Source organism: Lupinus angustifolius, chromosome LG20 (genome assembly GCF_001865875.1).
Source record: "Lupinus angustifolius cultivar Tanjil chromosome LG20, LupAngTanjil_v1.0, whole genome shotgun sequence".
Classification (NCBI taxonomy): Eukaryota; Viridiplantae; Streptophyta; class Magnoliopsida; order Fabales; family Fabaceae; genus Lupinus; species Lupinus angustifolius.
The window spans coordinates 2,458,424-2,474,334 of record NC_032028.1 but is presented as its reverse complement, the minus strand read 5'-3'; the positions used below and the strand labels follow the sequence as shown (position 1 = coordinate 2,474,334).

The following is a 15,911-nucleotide window of genomic DNA, read 5'->3' as shown; positions in this document are numbered from 1 at the left end:
TAGGAGAATACTTTTAGTAATATCAAAAAAAAAAAAAATATTACAATTTACAAGTAAAGCCACAAGCCACTCACCTAAACTCCCATTTGAATTGACTTGTTGGGTAACAACTATGTGTGATTCATCATATGAATGTTGTTTAAACAGAGAAAAATAAACATTAAAATATTCAACAACGTGGGAAAAATAAACATAAATGGAAAAACATAAAGTCTTACTCAACTTAAAACAAAAATAAATAAATGTTTGATTCAAATGGTATATATTTTATCTTCCTTAGGCACGCTTTTGGATTTTGCCTTTTTCCTTTAGAGAATATAAGTATGTTGGGAAAGTTTTAGATAATAACTGATTTAAATTTTGAGGATATGAAATGCAATTTACATTAAATGGTCTAAAATATATAAAAATTAGATAAACATAATCTTGGTGCAACTAATATTAACAAGGCTGATAAATACAACATTTTTTATTTCATGAAAATGCAATTCCATCAATTATGAATATTCCTAACTTAGACAAAATTATCTATCATAGAGGATATCCATATTATATACACACAAAAAGGTAGCCTAAATTAGTAGTATGTCAATAAGAGGGTGATTTACCAAACTTTTGGTGCATCCACAAGTATTATGTTGAAATCCATTAAAAAACTATGAAAGTTAAGACATTATGCATCATCATGAGAATCTTGTAATCACTATCTAAGATAATCTCCAACCACTCTTAAACAAATTTAAGTCCTTTTTTCCAAATTGCATAAGATTCATATAAAATTGGTAATGAGAACCATGGACATCTAATAGACCCAAACCACAATACATTCCCTTCATCAACTCTGAAATTAATCTTCAGTTTTTTGTCATAATAGAATAAGGCACCACCACTATTGACTTTATAGAATAAAAAACACTTAATTGAGAGCCTTTTATATTGACTTGCAATAATTTAGTTATTAAAAAAACAATATCATTATTTATTTGATTTTTTGCACTGATTTTTTTTAATATTAATCATAAGCATTTTATCACTGCATTCCATTACGTGTACCAAAAAAATTCCATTTAGCCATGGTTGAGTCTTATGAAAGAAAAAATGGACAACAAGAACTTTATTCCTTCAAACTTACCAAAATTAAAATGTTTTTAAAAACATCACCCATGACCATTTTTGTTCGAAATTTGTCTTTCACATTGTTAATTTGAATGTCCACGCGAGGGAGAGGTTTTGATCATCTTTCACTCCCATTTAATTCTCTTCACCACTTTGTGTAGCTTCTATAGAAACAATCACTTTTGTAGTCACTAAATACTAATCATCTACAATGAACTCATGCAAGATTACTTCATGGCTTTCCGTCAAGCATCTTAAGTGATTCAGGCACGTTTTTAAATTCTATAGATCTCTAACATTTGATCCCCATTTCACTAAATTTGACCTTAGGAGATCAACCAAAAATGCACTTTAGCATAGGTTTCAATTGCTAAAATCTTTTGCAAACATCATAACTTAGATAATCAAAATTGATAAAGTTATAAATATTTAAAAAAATTTAACTGACCTAACATAATAGGATTTGTCTGGGACAGAGTTTGTGACAAGGATTAGGACAGCAGATCCTTGTCCGAGAAGTACATGTTCCAATGTTTCATTAATTCATTATTGATTGTCCCACGTGTTGGCTACTTTGGTCGAAACAATGTGATTCTGTGTACACTTTACCTCAAAAATGGAAGTTGTTTCTTGCACCACTTACAACAACTCACATGGCCTCCAAAAAGAAGTTGTTTTGGTGCAACATCTTCTTCTTTTATTTATAAAATGTTATGCACCACAAAAACAACACCTTTTTAGAACATGTTAATAATGTCAAAAAAATGAGTAACAGAAGGACTGACGAGCATAACAAAAGTTGGGAGACAAGATGAGAGAATATTTTGTGGACTAAGCTGAGAAAATGAATTAAGGCAACAAATCAAAATAGAATTTCTATAAAAAATATATTGTAATTTTAAAGTTGGTTAAATGGTTTTTCATTTATAATATTTTTCAAATTATTTTTACGACAAAGTTGAGAAGAAAAAAAAAACCAATCTTTAAGATTAATTTAGAGTCTTTAATCTTCTCACTACACAAGAAGAGAGGATGTCTGGTATATTTTATGATTCCTACTTTTCAATTTCCCCTTTTTCCCATAAAAAAAGCAAAGTTCCAAATAGATTATTAGAATAAGAATAATAACTTTCCTTTTTATAATTCAGTTAAAAAGTTGGTAAAAACGAGGTTTGGTATAAAGTTGGTGAAATAGTGAGGAAACAAATGGTTCAAGTTGTGGATCTGCGAATTTAGCAACGTGAGGCGATGGCTTTTGCACTTAGACCTAATCGCATAATTTCACTCTCTTCTTCTTCTTCTTCTTCCTCTTCCTACAACCAAACCAGAAAACAAGGCTCTGAATTAGGGTTTGTCAGAACCAGAAGGACCAATTTCGTGTGCGCTATTGAACGCAACAGCAACAATAGCAGTGATGGAAAGAAAGGAGGAACTGTATCAAATTCCAATTACGCTGTGCCTTTGGACAAATCCTTTAGTTTCTCAAATTCATCGTTGATTACTCGTCCTTTAGCTGAGATTCTTCGTGACCTCAATAAACGAATTCCCGATACTATCGCTAAATCCCTTGTCCCTGGTTCTGATTCATCTACCTTAATCCCCTGGTATCTACCTCATTATTATTTTTAATTTTTGCAGAATTTATGATGATTAAATTAATTATGTTATTTGTTGATGTTTTTTCGTAGGTATCATGCTAATAGGATGTTGAGTTTCTACGCTCCAGGTTCCTTTCTTGTTATTCATGTTGTTTTCTAATTAGGGAAAAGGATACATGTTTTTTATGATTGTAAATGTATATAGGGATTAGGGACCTTAATTTTCTAACCTAATTTGCAGGATGGTGTGGAGAGATACGTGATGTCATATTCTCTGATAATGGAAGTGTGACTGTGGTTTACCGTCTTACGGTACGAGGATCTGATGGAGAGGTAGGCTTGTATTTCCTTAGTCTTTGACTCTTTGTGGTTGATTTTCAATTTATTGTGTTGCAAGCTCTGTTATACTTGATCTGATTTGGACATTCTTGTTCATTTTTTTCAATTTCTTGCCAAAATTAGTAATAAAACATGTAAGCTTGTATGTTGTATCAACCATGGTACTACAATGAGGTTCTTCCTAGTAAGGGAGAGTGGTTCGCAGGGTTGAGTCGTAAGACTGGATTCAGGATCATTTTATCCTGTTGTTATTCCATAAAATTGAAGTGATGATTACCCTGCCTGTATGTCCAAGGTCAATGTCAGATTAGCAAAATTTGCGATCTCTTCAAAGTTTGCATCATATTTGTTTAGTCTTTGAAGTGCTGAAACTGTGATACGATGCCCCAATTTGATGTGATTATGCCATGAAAGAATGCATAAGGGGATGGGAATCATTGCTTGCATGGGGAATTTTGCAGAAACATGAGATGCAATTATAGTAACTTACCAAAAAAACACTAGCAACTTAATATTCTTTAATTATGGGGTTAATGGAATATTAAATACCATAAGCCCAAGCTGAAATTCAACCTCCGACGAGGAAATACTAAAATGACTGAAATGATCTCATAACTGAAATATAGAATGAACTAAAGAGTAGCTTCATAATCCTAAATGTCCAAAATATTATAGCCAAATATGATGTTTGAAATCTTATAACAACCCCCATAATCATTAAATCATAGGAAGAAATATATTTCAGGCAATTTATTGGTAAATGTAGGTATCTTGCATGCTAATGCATATGGCAAAATGAGAGTTTCCTTGATCTATTTGGTATTCATGTGTCTAAGCATGGTTAAATTTTCTCTCTTGATAACAGGCATATCGTGAGTCAACTGGGACAATATCACCTAGTGATGGCTCCATTGGTGATCCGGTTGGAGCAGCCGAGGAAGTTGCTTTCTGCAAAGCATGTGCCCGATTTGGTCTTGGCCTGTATTTGTATCATGAAGATCAGATAGCCAGTATTTAAGCTTCCAAATATTTGTTTTGATTTAATATCTTAAGTATTGGTTTCTTCTCATGGATGTGAATAGAGAAGTAGACACTAGACAGTTGGTGGCTATTCACTACTCATCAAATACTGTTAAGTATTGTGAAAAACTACAAGTGAGCATCTTTGTTTTGTAAAGATCCAAATGCTTATGCCAAATTAAGTTTCTTTTATTGATTTTATGGCTTTGAAGTTTGTCACTTAGGGCGCCTAAGAGAATAATATTTCCGGGTTGCACACATTATTTTATAATTTATTATAACTCTCCATAAAATAAGAATAATATCTATTTTTTCTCGGCAAACATTGTTCTTATTTGGGTCCCACAATCTACTCTAAACTTTTATATTTTACAAATAATTACTTACTTATTAATAAATTAAAAATTGTTATAATTTGTTATGAATATTAGAAATCAATTATAAATAAAAAAATATAATTTTGTTGTTGACATATATAATGGGGTTCTTCGTTTTGATGTTTTTGGATATGCTTGTGCTTGTATTTATTCCTAGATTATGTATTTTCATTGTCATTCTTTCCTAACAATGAGTGTTCTTATTTAGTCAATTTTATTCTTACTTAAGAATAAAACATATAGAATAAGAATAGCGAACATAATAAGAATATTCTTATTATGTTAAGAACAGCCTTAAGAACAACCATGCTAAGATTTTGTTATCTTCACTTTTGTTGTCTCAACGTAGTGCCGTTTTTTGTCACAGTGGGCAAAAACAACGGAACTGTTATTAAATTTAACTTAGGATTTCTGAATAATATGTTAATCATATGCAAACCATTTCCCAAACAATTTAAAATTAGGTTCATATTATGGAAAATGGTTGTGGTGGACAAGATTCATTTTTTTGGTAATTTTCATGTTTGAAAGGGAATAATATCTGATTTTTGACTGATAATATACTTGATGTAAAGAAAAACTAGGTTCGTATTAAAATTGCTGCTTATGCGCTATGCTACAAAGATGTGTTTGGCTAAATAGCTTAATTAAATCCTTACTCAACAAACTTTTGCAATAAGCTAAAATGTTACAAAGACAGGTATATTTTTATGAATCCTCATAAACTCGAATTCGAACTAAAACATCACCTCGATTAATAATTTTCATTTCAGCAGATCCATTTGTTCCTGCTCGATGATGGTTGTTCACTCTCCTTCAATGGCTACATGATTTTAATCTGATAAATGTTCTAGCTACAGGCTGGAATGTTTAACAGGTAAAAAAGTTTATAACAAGCCTACAAATTAACCACATAATACTCTTAACTTTAGTACATGTGTAGAGGTACATCAAGCACTGTTCACGGAAAATTACTAAGATTCTGACTCTTGACCCTACATTAAGGAGAATACAATATGCTTGGACTTCTCCGAAATCTTCACTCTACTCCTGCAAAATTGTAATGAAAATTGAAGCATCAGATACATATACTAGCATGAGAAATGAGATTAAGGTGGTGGAAAATATTAACAGATCGACAGAAAGATAAGACAAGAACACCAACAATTGCACTATCTTTAACTGGGAAGCACATATGTTGTCCCACAGTTTGTGTCAATCCATATGTATAAGTTTGTAATTGGTCAAAAAAATATTTAATAATTAAATTTTAACTTCAAAAGTAAAACATAAGAAATACATTTGTCCAGCAGCTTAACTAATTGTGTTTGACTCTAAGGCCTGGGCCTTGTTTGGGAGACTTATTTTGAAAGAGAAGGGAAGGAAGGGGAGGGCTTAGGAGGGGATTCCCTTGTTTGGGAGTTTAATTAGAGAAGGGGAGGGGTTTTGGAGAATTTTTAAAACCCTCCAAAGCCCCTCATTATACCATTTTTTGGTGTTCCCCAAAATTGGGGTTTTTGGGAGGAAAACAAGATTAAATACATAATTATCTTTACTAATATTTTCTAATTACATTTATGTCATTTTGTTGTACATTATATAATACATAACATATTATTGATTTTTTTTTAAAGGGAGGGTAAAATAATATTTCCTCAGTCCTTTCAGGCACATTCTATCATGTAATACACCATGTCAATGACCAACCCTCATAAAAGCTTAAGCTGTTGAGCCGAGGAATATGAATCATTGAATTTAATACCGCAAAAAAGCAATGTGCATCTTACTTAGATTTATTAGTTTTTTTGGATAAACTATCAGTGTCACTTTTTTTCACTAAAACTATAGTCTATTACTGCAAGGATGGTGGGTAGCGTTCTTGTAAACCTCTCTTATATCAAAAATATTATTATTGCATGGGCTGCAGCCTGCAATAGGTTTAGTGTTATTGGAAGACATGTAAGAATCAGGCTAATAAACTCCTCTATGTCGACTTCTTACTTGATTTGTATTTCATTGAGTAGGCCACAACAACCCTTGAAATTTTAACTTGGTTTTACTAAAATTGTATTATGTAATGACGGTATAGTTCCCTTTGATGCATTAAAAGACAACTACAGTTAAAATTATAATAAAACAATGGTTGTGTTCTTGGAGCAGCTGTTTCATGGTTGTGTTGATGTTTATATAAGAGATGACTACAGTAACTAAGCCAATCAGAATAAATAAGTATCATGGGGGAACTAATGATTTGTCACAATATGCAAAAGAAAAGCTTCACATATACATAAAAAAGTGGACTTTTACCTGCTCCATTGGAGTAGAATCAGTACTCCTTTGCTCCTCTGTATCATTAGATTCATCATCCCCTTGACCTTTGCCATCATGAACCTTGTCCCCGTGCTTTACCGCAACATTGTCCAACACCATATTATCAGTTAAGCCTTTTAAATCTTCAGGAAGCTGGCCAGACTTCAGTGCCTGCGGTATGCACCCCAATTAAATTTACTGCACTAATACCAATCTTATTATAGTAGAAAAGAAATTTAAATTGGTCACACACGATTATTTTATGATAGAAGATATCCTCAAACTAAAAATAGCCAGAGAAAAAATATCATAACAAGGCTCCCAAGACACCAAACTGTAGCAAGAATCTTAACAGTTTCCTTCCATTTTGTCCAAACCACCACAAGATTATAGAAGAGGTACTCCTGAACTTGTGGCAAAGCGAAACCAATCCTCGCCAATTGGCAAACAATCCAGTCCACATACTCTAAGCCAGAAAATGCATGGATAAACTGAGTGAGTTCTAAACTCCAATGACAGATGACATATTTTATTGGAGAGCCCATCAGATAAGTCATCTCTCTAACAACAGGTCATTAGTAATTATTATATCATCATATTAAAAAAGGGCTTCCACTTATGGGGTCTGGGAGGGTAGATGTACGCAGCCTAACCCCTGCAAACATGGAGAGGCTTTTTCCAGGATTTAAATTGTGACCTCATGGTCACTAAGCAACATATCATCATGTTACGCAAACTAATTTCAATATTATATTAAGCACGAGTTTGAGGGGGGGAAAATTAAAAACCAAGAAGTGATTGCTGGATTTAGAAAAACAAATACCTTTTCAAGTCTTGCAACCTCTTCAAGAGTCTGCGAATTCACAATGGCAGCCTGCACACAACAGAAACATGTGAAACCATAGGTAACCAGAAGGGAGCATGTTGCACAAGCCTTTAAGAATCGGTACAGTTCAAGAAGGTGATTATTTGCTATATACAGAATGGTCTTAGCTCAAATGATATTATTTTTTATAAGACTTAGCTCAAATAATATCACTAGACCATGCAAGGTGATTTATTAGAAAATGATTAACAAATAAAGGATTTATCACATGGGCCAATGGAACAGCAAGCATAAGCATCTTACGGTATCATTCTAGCATACAGAATCAAATAAGTTGCACTCTCAAATAAGGAACTCTAAAATGCAGTTAACTTTGAAGCTCCTGGTATGTATTTTAGAGTTGGGTTAATTTAATGACATTAAACACTACAAATATAATCATGGAATTTATACAAAAGAAGCCGAGCAAGACCGATGCTTTTTTCTTTCACGTGTAATATATAATCTTCTATAGTCCTATTTATTCCACAAATTAAATGAGAGCAGCATTAATCAAGAAGCCGAACAACTGATATGCAATGTCAAGTATTTTTTTTGAGTAACAGTACTTATTAGGACTAATCCAAATGACATGTTGCATATTTTTAGGCATCAACACAAGTACCAGTTCAGAAATGGTAGACTACTTATTTGATAGAGTGACTAATTTTTCTATGGGACAATCTTTATTGGGTTTTTGGTTATCAATGAGTGAGACCATTTAGTATGGAGTAGAGGACTTGCCAGTAAAGGCATGGGTACTCATCTCATCACCTAGAACTTTTAAGAATGCATTTCAAAGGCATAAAACACAGAGTCCATTAATCATATATCTTAATTAAATACCTTTATAGCAATAATTTGCTCTGGTGTAGGAGCGACCACTTTGGGTGTCTGCTGTTCCTCAGTAGCTTCTGAAACATTTCGAGTTTCAACCGGTGGAGACGTTTTCACTGGCGCTTTTTGAACTTCTTCAATAGCTTCTTTTGAAGCAAACAAGTTTTTGGCTTCCAGCCGTTCCTATTAATATATAAAAACTGTCATAAGATGGCCATATAATTCAAGACTCAAGAGGATGCAGAAAATGGCATCCATAAGAGAGAGATGGGGAGAAATAGATCCAATAATAAAAAACATCATTATCATTCTCATCATATGAATATTTCAACATCTACTGATATAATGAAACAAACTCCCCATACATCCACAAAAACGAGTTTAATAAAAGGCTTCACAACCAAATTCTGGTAAAATTCAAGTCATTCAGCTTATAAAATGTTAAGAAAAGCAAGAAGTCCAAAGTCCAGCTATATGCAGTAAAATTTCCAGTTAGTTTTCATGTTCACTGTTCAGTACTATGTTCCGTTTTTCAATTTCAAAATGCTGATCTATTATTAACTGAATGCCGACATTACCAGAACATCCTATGTTTCATATTTTAAACAGCAAGCCCGATAAAAGGTAAGTACAGATGGTGAGAAAGAAACCTTACCTTACTCTTAACTTTCTTGAAATCTAGAACCCGAAGGTTCTTCAACCTGTGAATAACATAAAGCCTATAATTTGGTTTCTTCGTAACATTATTGTCTAGCAAACTAAGGAACTGCAACTTTGGAATGGATGCTAAGGGATCAATTTCTACAAGGTTAACAATCCTGTTGTTTGTGAGAATCAGTGTGTGTAACTTTGGCAAGAACTCTGCAATACAAAATAACACATTCAGCTACACAAACATAATGTATTGCTTATAACTAACAGAAGAAAAAAAATAATGAGATGAAATTAAGAGTTAAAAGAAAACCTCCAATGTTAGGATTAATTCTAGTAATTCTGTTATTGTTCATGATGAGAGTACCCAATCGGTTAAGGTAGGGTAAATTTTCGAGCTTGACAATTTCATTGTCAGACAAATCAAGAGTGTCAAATTGGTCCTGCATGAGAAAGAGGAAAATATAAGTATATAGAATGAATGAGAATGAAATAGAAAAATGGGAAGAAGATATAAAAATGAAAACCTCGGTAGCACCCAAGTTTTCGATAACAGGAATCTTGTTGCCTGGGATGATAAAGAAGAAGAAGAAGAAGAAATTGATGAGAGAGTGATGAATGAGAATTGAAGAAAAGAGGAATTGAAGTATGAAAAAGAGTACCTCTGAGATCTAATTCGCGTTCTTTGACTGCATTGAAGAAATGAGGGCTTTTCCATATCAAATCGGCATTCACTCTCACCATTCTTCTATCACTTCTTAATTAGGGTTTCTTCAACAACAATAACAGCTACGCTATCAAATATTAAACAAAACCAAATTGGACATTCAAGTATTCAACACACGAATTAGGTTTTAAAATGCATGTGAGATAATTATACTCTATCAACACTAATTTAATCTAAATTCACGTATCTTACACTCTAAACTCAAAGAGAAGAAAAAAATATATATGTACTGACAGTATATAAGTTTTATATATTATCATTGTATTATCACTGATTTTTTATATTGTTAACAGAAAAGGTAATCAAAATAAACGATGGATGAGGAAGTGTATGCGTATAAATATTTAGATTTAAACTTATATGGCACATTAAACAATTTTTCTTCATTTTAATTTAATCTAACTAATATTTATGGTCGTGTGATGTATGGTGCACTAATAGATTAAGACTTGTTTTATCACGTGGGAACTGAGACAATATTATTAACTTTAGATGATATTATTGTTAATTGAATTGAAATTATATTATAGGTTAGAGAACTTGTTTTATTTCTACAATATTTTTTGGTACTACCATATAGATCTGAACCGGTCTTTTTCGGGTTCGTAGTTTACCTTCTCAACAAGTGTTACTTCCAAGAAAAAAATTATTTACATTTTGGTTATCCTATAATTCTAACTAGTCCTATAATATTAAACCAACGTTTTGTTGGTTTATTGGCACAATATTATAACACATGAAATTTGAGTATATTAAAATAATAAGAAAAATATCATTAGGTGAGTTAGAGTCAATATTATATGAATAATAAGAAGATGCTATGATATATATGTATGCTACAAGTATATATTACAAAAGAATGGTAATAAGTGTCTAAAATTTACTATTTAAGGGTGAGAAAAATAGAATTTTTGACTAAAAAAATATGTTTTCACATATCTAATGTTAAAATTAGTTTTAGAAAAATAATTTATTTCTCCTACACATGAATAATTTGTCCCATAATATGGTAACCATATGTCCATATCTATGATTGTGGAGTTCATTTTAAAATATTGTTAGCAAGTAATGATATTTTTCTGGCTTGTGGTGAAAAATCTTAAGGAATATGTAAGTCAAAGCCTGGAGTAACTCTTACACCCCAACCATATCATAGAGAGCTCCATTCATAAACATGAGATGTATACAAATTAAATGACCTTTCTCTTGTCCTTTGACGTGCTGTAAAATTCACACATCATTTTCTCACCATATCAAACTCTCTACCTTAATCATTTAGCATATAGAGACACATCAATATACCAATGATTACATATTGTAATGTTCATGTAATAAAATACTTTTGAGTATTACATTTATAAACAATATGAGTTAAGTAATTAGTAACACTTAAACAATTGTCATGTCTTTTAATACATTTATTGAGTTTGTTTGATGGATATGACATGCGAGATATCATCTTATCTTATATTAATAACATATTTTTATATTATTGAGGGAACTCAATTGAAATTGAGTCAGATAAAACAACATGATTTTATCCCACATGTGTTCACATGAACACTAATGTTATAGTTACCATGTGTAACCATGATCGATATCAAAATAATGTGATTGTCATCCAATATGCATCAAATGTTGGACAAGATATATACAACTCATTTCATCATGCAATATTATCATGTTTTATATCATACCATGCCTTTATCATATATTAATGAATTGGCCATTAAATGAGTCCTTAACTCTATGAATAAGGCAAAAATTGTAAATGGATGTAAATTCTAAAATAAAATTTTTCACTATCCAAAATTTCATATTAGTAATTATAAATGTTTCTTGAAAAGAAAACGAATCAAAAGAGAAAACACACAGTTATTATATCATTAATTAGCGATATTACAACAGTTATTATTACAGTTTTATGATAATCGAAAATAAAATATAAAACATTTCCGGATAATTTTGAATTTTGACAATAATGGTGATAAATTAAAATTTCAAATAATTCAAAAATTGAAAATTTTAAACTTATAAAAAGTAACATGAGATGCCATGTATCATACATAGATAGAGTTGTAATATGATTTAATTTATAGGAACGAATGAACCCATAGTAAAAGACTTGTATGAATGAATTGAAAAATTCAATACACTCCTTAATTCCAACCCTTATTCATCCCATTGTAAGAAGCCCTGACAAAATAAACAACTAATATTATTTTTAAGGTAACTTAATAATTCTCAATGATTTGAATACCATGCCATAGTCAATTAATAGTATAATTTATATGCATGAGTTCACAATATAATTTTACACACACTCATCATATTATTCATTCTAATAAAAGTAATACCAATAAATAATAATAATATATAATAATATATTGAAACTTTGTATTAATATTAAACTTTTGATAATATCCATATATTGTAAGTGTAAAAACTTATATACAATTAAATATCGTCCACAATTTATTCACCATTTATTTATATTATCATAATTAACCTTTTATAAAACTCATTAAGTGTTTATATATATTTTTCCTCATAATAAAATAAAAATCACAATAAATAAAACGGGCTTTCGGTAGTGGCCTCAATCACCATCATCACATGCCATATCCTACACTTTTCCATAAAAAACAGTTTTTTGTTTGAGTTATTACAAAAAGTGCTATTCGTTCATTCATTAATCACTAATTCACTATCACCCCTTTCAGATTTTCCCTCCACACTATCTCATTGCCCACTATATACTGATCCCGATTACCATTTCAATTTCAATTTGTGCGAACTACAGAGTACCCATATCAGTATTCAACAAAAGGTACCCTTCTCTCATTTCTAGGGTTTTTATTTTTCACTTTCTGCTTTATTAAATTTCTTTCTATTATTTCACTTTTATAGTGTTTAGTTCATTGTTAATCTGGCTTTCTCTAGTGTCTTTCAAATTTTCGTTCAAAGTTTGTACCTTTGCGGTGTCTTATCAGATCCGTTGCATTTAAAGCTTAAAGATAAGATTTTTGTTAGCATGGGTTTGATTTTTGGCTCAACCAAATTATTTGTATGTTATTAACTGTAAATGATTTTGTGGGGTTTCTTTTCTGAGGAAACAACCTTGTAATTCATGGAATGTTTTACCATGTTGCTTTTGTAAACTCATTTGTAGTTTCACTTTGTTTAGTTTATCTTACATTATTACAAGAACATGTCATGCTTGAAATGGAAAGAAACAGTGCCTACTTTAAGATTGCAATCTATTTCGGGTATATATGAGTTATGTGACATTTGTTATAGCAATTATTTTTTGGATTGGGTTTCTGTTGCTCTTCCCCACCCAGAAAATTCTCTGTTAAGTTCGTATTAAGTTCTCCATACTACCCTCCAATATGGTTAAACTTGGTGAGGAGAGGCTTTAATGACATCAACAAGTGACTTAACTGACATAGATGTAGTTCTTTCTCTGCACTCTATTTTGCCGTTTTCAGAATGCTATGGCTTTAAAATGTTTGAGTCCGTTTGTTTAATCTTAAAAGTGTGATTCTCCAAAGTGATTTTGGCAGAAATGTCTTTTATGAAGCTGAATTTCAGTTTTTTTCACTCCATATAATGTTTTTTTTTTGTAAAAGCCAAACCAAACAAGCATAGAATGTCAGAAGTTTTTTTTTAATAATTGAAAAAGTGCCTTTTTAAGAGGAAAAAATTCTATACAAATAGCGCGATTGGAGATACACATCCATGGATGCCACAGCTTTACATTTTTTTGTATTTAATTTGCATGATCTTTTACTGTTATTCCCTCAAAATATTCCTTTTATATGAACAAATTATATGGTAGTTCTTGTAGGTTTCATTGCAATGGATCTGAATTCACAGCACAGACCGTTTTCAATCAAATTATGGCCTCCTAGTCAGAACACCAGACAGACGCTTGTGGAGAGAATGACCAACAATCTGACAACTAAATCTATTTTCACTCAGAAGTATGGAACTTTGGACAAGGAAGAGGCTGAAGATAATGCAAAAAGAATTGAAGATGTGGCTTTTGCTACAGCAAATCTATTCTATGAGAAAGAGCCAGATGGTGATGGAGGTTCTGCAGTCCAGCTTTATGCCAAAGAATGTAGTAAGCTTCTTCTAGAAGTTCTTAAAAGAGGCCCTAGTAAAAAGGATAATGGAGAAGTGGCAGCAACATCTGATAATATCACTGCACTTCATGAATCTATTTTTGATATATCTAAAGGTCAAAGGGCCTTCATTGAAGCAGATGAGGCACAGGAACTTTTAAAGCCATTAAAGGAGCCAGGGAATTCTTTCACTAAGATATGCTTCAGCAATAGAAGTTTTGGACCAGGAGCAGCACTAGTTGCCCAGACCATTCTCGTTTCCCTCAAGGACCAGTTGAAAGAAGTAGATTTATCAGATTTTGTTGCTGGAAGACCAGAAGCAGAAGCTCTCGATGTCATGAGTATATTCTCAACTGCTCTAGAGGGTAGTGCCTTGAAGTCTTTAAACCTCTCTGACAATGCTTTAGGGGAGAAAGGTGTTAGAGCATTTGGAGCACTATTGAAATCACAAAATATCTTGGAAGAGCTTTATTTGATGAATGATGGAATCTCAGAGGAAGCTGCCAGAGCAGTTAGTGAGTTAATTCCATCCACAGAAAAGCTCAAAGTTCTTCATTTTCATAATAATATGACTGGAGATGAAGGTGCACTAGCTATAGCTGAGGTTGTCAAGCGTTCTCCTTCATTGGAGGATTTTCGTTGTTCCTCTACAAGGGTTGGCACTGAAGGTGGAATTGCCTTGTCCGGTGCTTTAGGGGATTGTACCGGTCTGAAGAAGCTTGATTTGCGAGACAATATGTTTGGTTTAGAGGGTGGACTTTCTCTGAGTAAAGCTCTTACCAAACATGCAGAGTTAAGAGAGATATACCTGAGCTACCTCAACTTGGAAGATGATGGTACAATTGCTATAGTGAATGTTCTTAAGGAATCAGCTCCTCACCTTGAAGTTTTGGACTTGAGTGGAAATGACATTACTGCTGATGCCGTTCCTGAAATAGTAGCCTGTGTAGAAGCAAAGCAGTTTCTTGCAAAGTTGATCCTCGGCGAGAATGAGCTCAGAGATGAAGGTGCCATCCAGCTAAGTAAGGTTGTAGAAGGCCATACTCAGTTAAAGGAAATTGATCTTAATTCCAACCAAATAAGTTGGGCTGGGGCTCAAAAGTTGGCTCTGGCTGTGGTGCAGAAGGGTGATTTCAAATTTCTGAATATTAATGGGAACTTCATTTCCAATGAGGGCATTGATGAGTTAACGAATATATTTAAAAACTCTCCCAACAGGCTTGGTCCATTAGATGATAATGATCCCGATGGAAAAGATGACGATGATGATGAAGAAGCAGGCAGCGAGGATGAACTGGAATCCAAAATGAAGAACCTTGCGGTTGATGATTAAGACTGGAACTGTCGTAATCATCTACATTTCATGTTCTGATGCACAAGTAACTCTTACGACAGTAGTGAAACAGAAAATATCCAGATCATTTTTATTCCCAGCAGTTTATATAACTTTCAAGATACATTAGCTGACACCAGTTAATCCTTGAGGTTATGAACTATCTGGATTAGGTGTGGTAATCTTGTTTTCAGTGTTCCCCTTTCCTTTCATGAGATTGTAGTTCTTTATTTCATGTTGCAACTCTGTGGTCTAGTTAATAGTGTACTACGTCTTGTAACCATTGCTGTTTGTTATATTTATTTTTATAAATTTACCTATGATTCTGGTTTTAGTAGGAGTTATTTTCATAGTTGTTTACAGCTAATGGGTCATCCCCATTGAGCTTCAATATGAATGCTCAATCCATTAGTATGAAAATGACAAGCCTAATTCTTTTTGTACTTACGTGTGTTCTTCACGTGATAAGCAGAATATAATCCACCCCCTATGGCATTCTTCATCATCATGCTTCTTAGGTTTCATGATGACCACAACTCTCACATCTTGGATAATGTATTGAAGATTCAAGGATAATATTATAACTCATTTTAACAAAAAAAAATCTT

General features: G+C 32.4%; 3 protein-coding genes across 5 annotated transcripts; 2 read left to right on the top strand and 1 right to left on the bottom strand.

Annotated features, from left to right (window-relative positions):
• Positions 2,282-4,269, top strand: LOC109336406 (DNA repair RAD52-like protein 2, chloroplastic). The gene is made up of 4 exons (XM_019572984.1): positions 2,282-2,720; positions 2,805-2,842; positions 2,956-3,047; positions 3,919-4,269. The coding sequence occupies exons 1-4, from the start codon at positions 2,365-2,367 to the stop codon at positions 4,069-4,071; spliced, it is 639 nt and encodes a 212-aa protein (XP_019428529.1). The 5' UTR covers positions 2,282-2,364; the 3' UTR covers positions 4,072-4,269.
• On the bottom strand, positions 5,094-9,936 carry LOC109336405 (U2 small nuclear ribonucleoprotein A'-like). 2 transcript variants are annotated; one of them, XR_002106348.1, is made up of 9 exons: positions 9,776-9,936; positions 9,641-9,681; positions 9,427-9,556; positions 9,118-9,323; positions 8,472-8,645; positions 7,584-7,634; positions 6,758-6,931; positions 5,326-5,500; positions 5,094-5,259 (listed from the first exon to the last, which is right to left on the bottom strand). XR_002106348.1 is itself a non-coding variant. In XM_019572983.1 (8 exons), exons 1-8 carry the CDS (start codon positions 9,855-9,857, stop codon positions 5,495-5,497), a joined length of 864 nt encoding a protein of 287 aa, XP_019428528.1. In that variant the 5' UTR covers positions 9,858-9,936; the 3' UTR covers positions 5,094-5,494. The 2 variants fall into 2 exon arrangements, 1 of the variants encoding a protein (XP_019428528.1); XM_019572983.1 differs by having other exon boundaries at positions 5,094-5,500.
• Positions 12,505-15,637, top strand: LOC109336659 (RAN GTPase-activating protein 2-like). 2 transcript variants are annotated; one of them, XM_019573394.1, is made up of 2 exons: positions 12,505-12,670; positions 13,691-15,637. In XM_019573394.1, exon 2 carries the CDS (start codon positions 13,702-13,704, stop codon positions 15,301-15,303), a length of 1,602 nt encoding a protein of 533 aa, XP_019428939.1. In that variant the 5' UTR covers positions 12,505-12,670; positions 13,691-13,701; the 3' UTR covers positions 15,304-15,637. The 2 variants fall into 2 exon arrangements, with proteins under 2 accessions (XP_019428939.1, XP_019428938.1); XM_019573393.1 differs by having other exon boundaries at positions 13,682-15,637.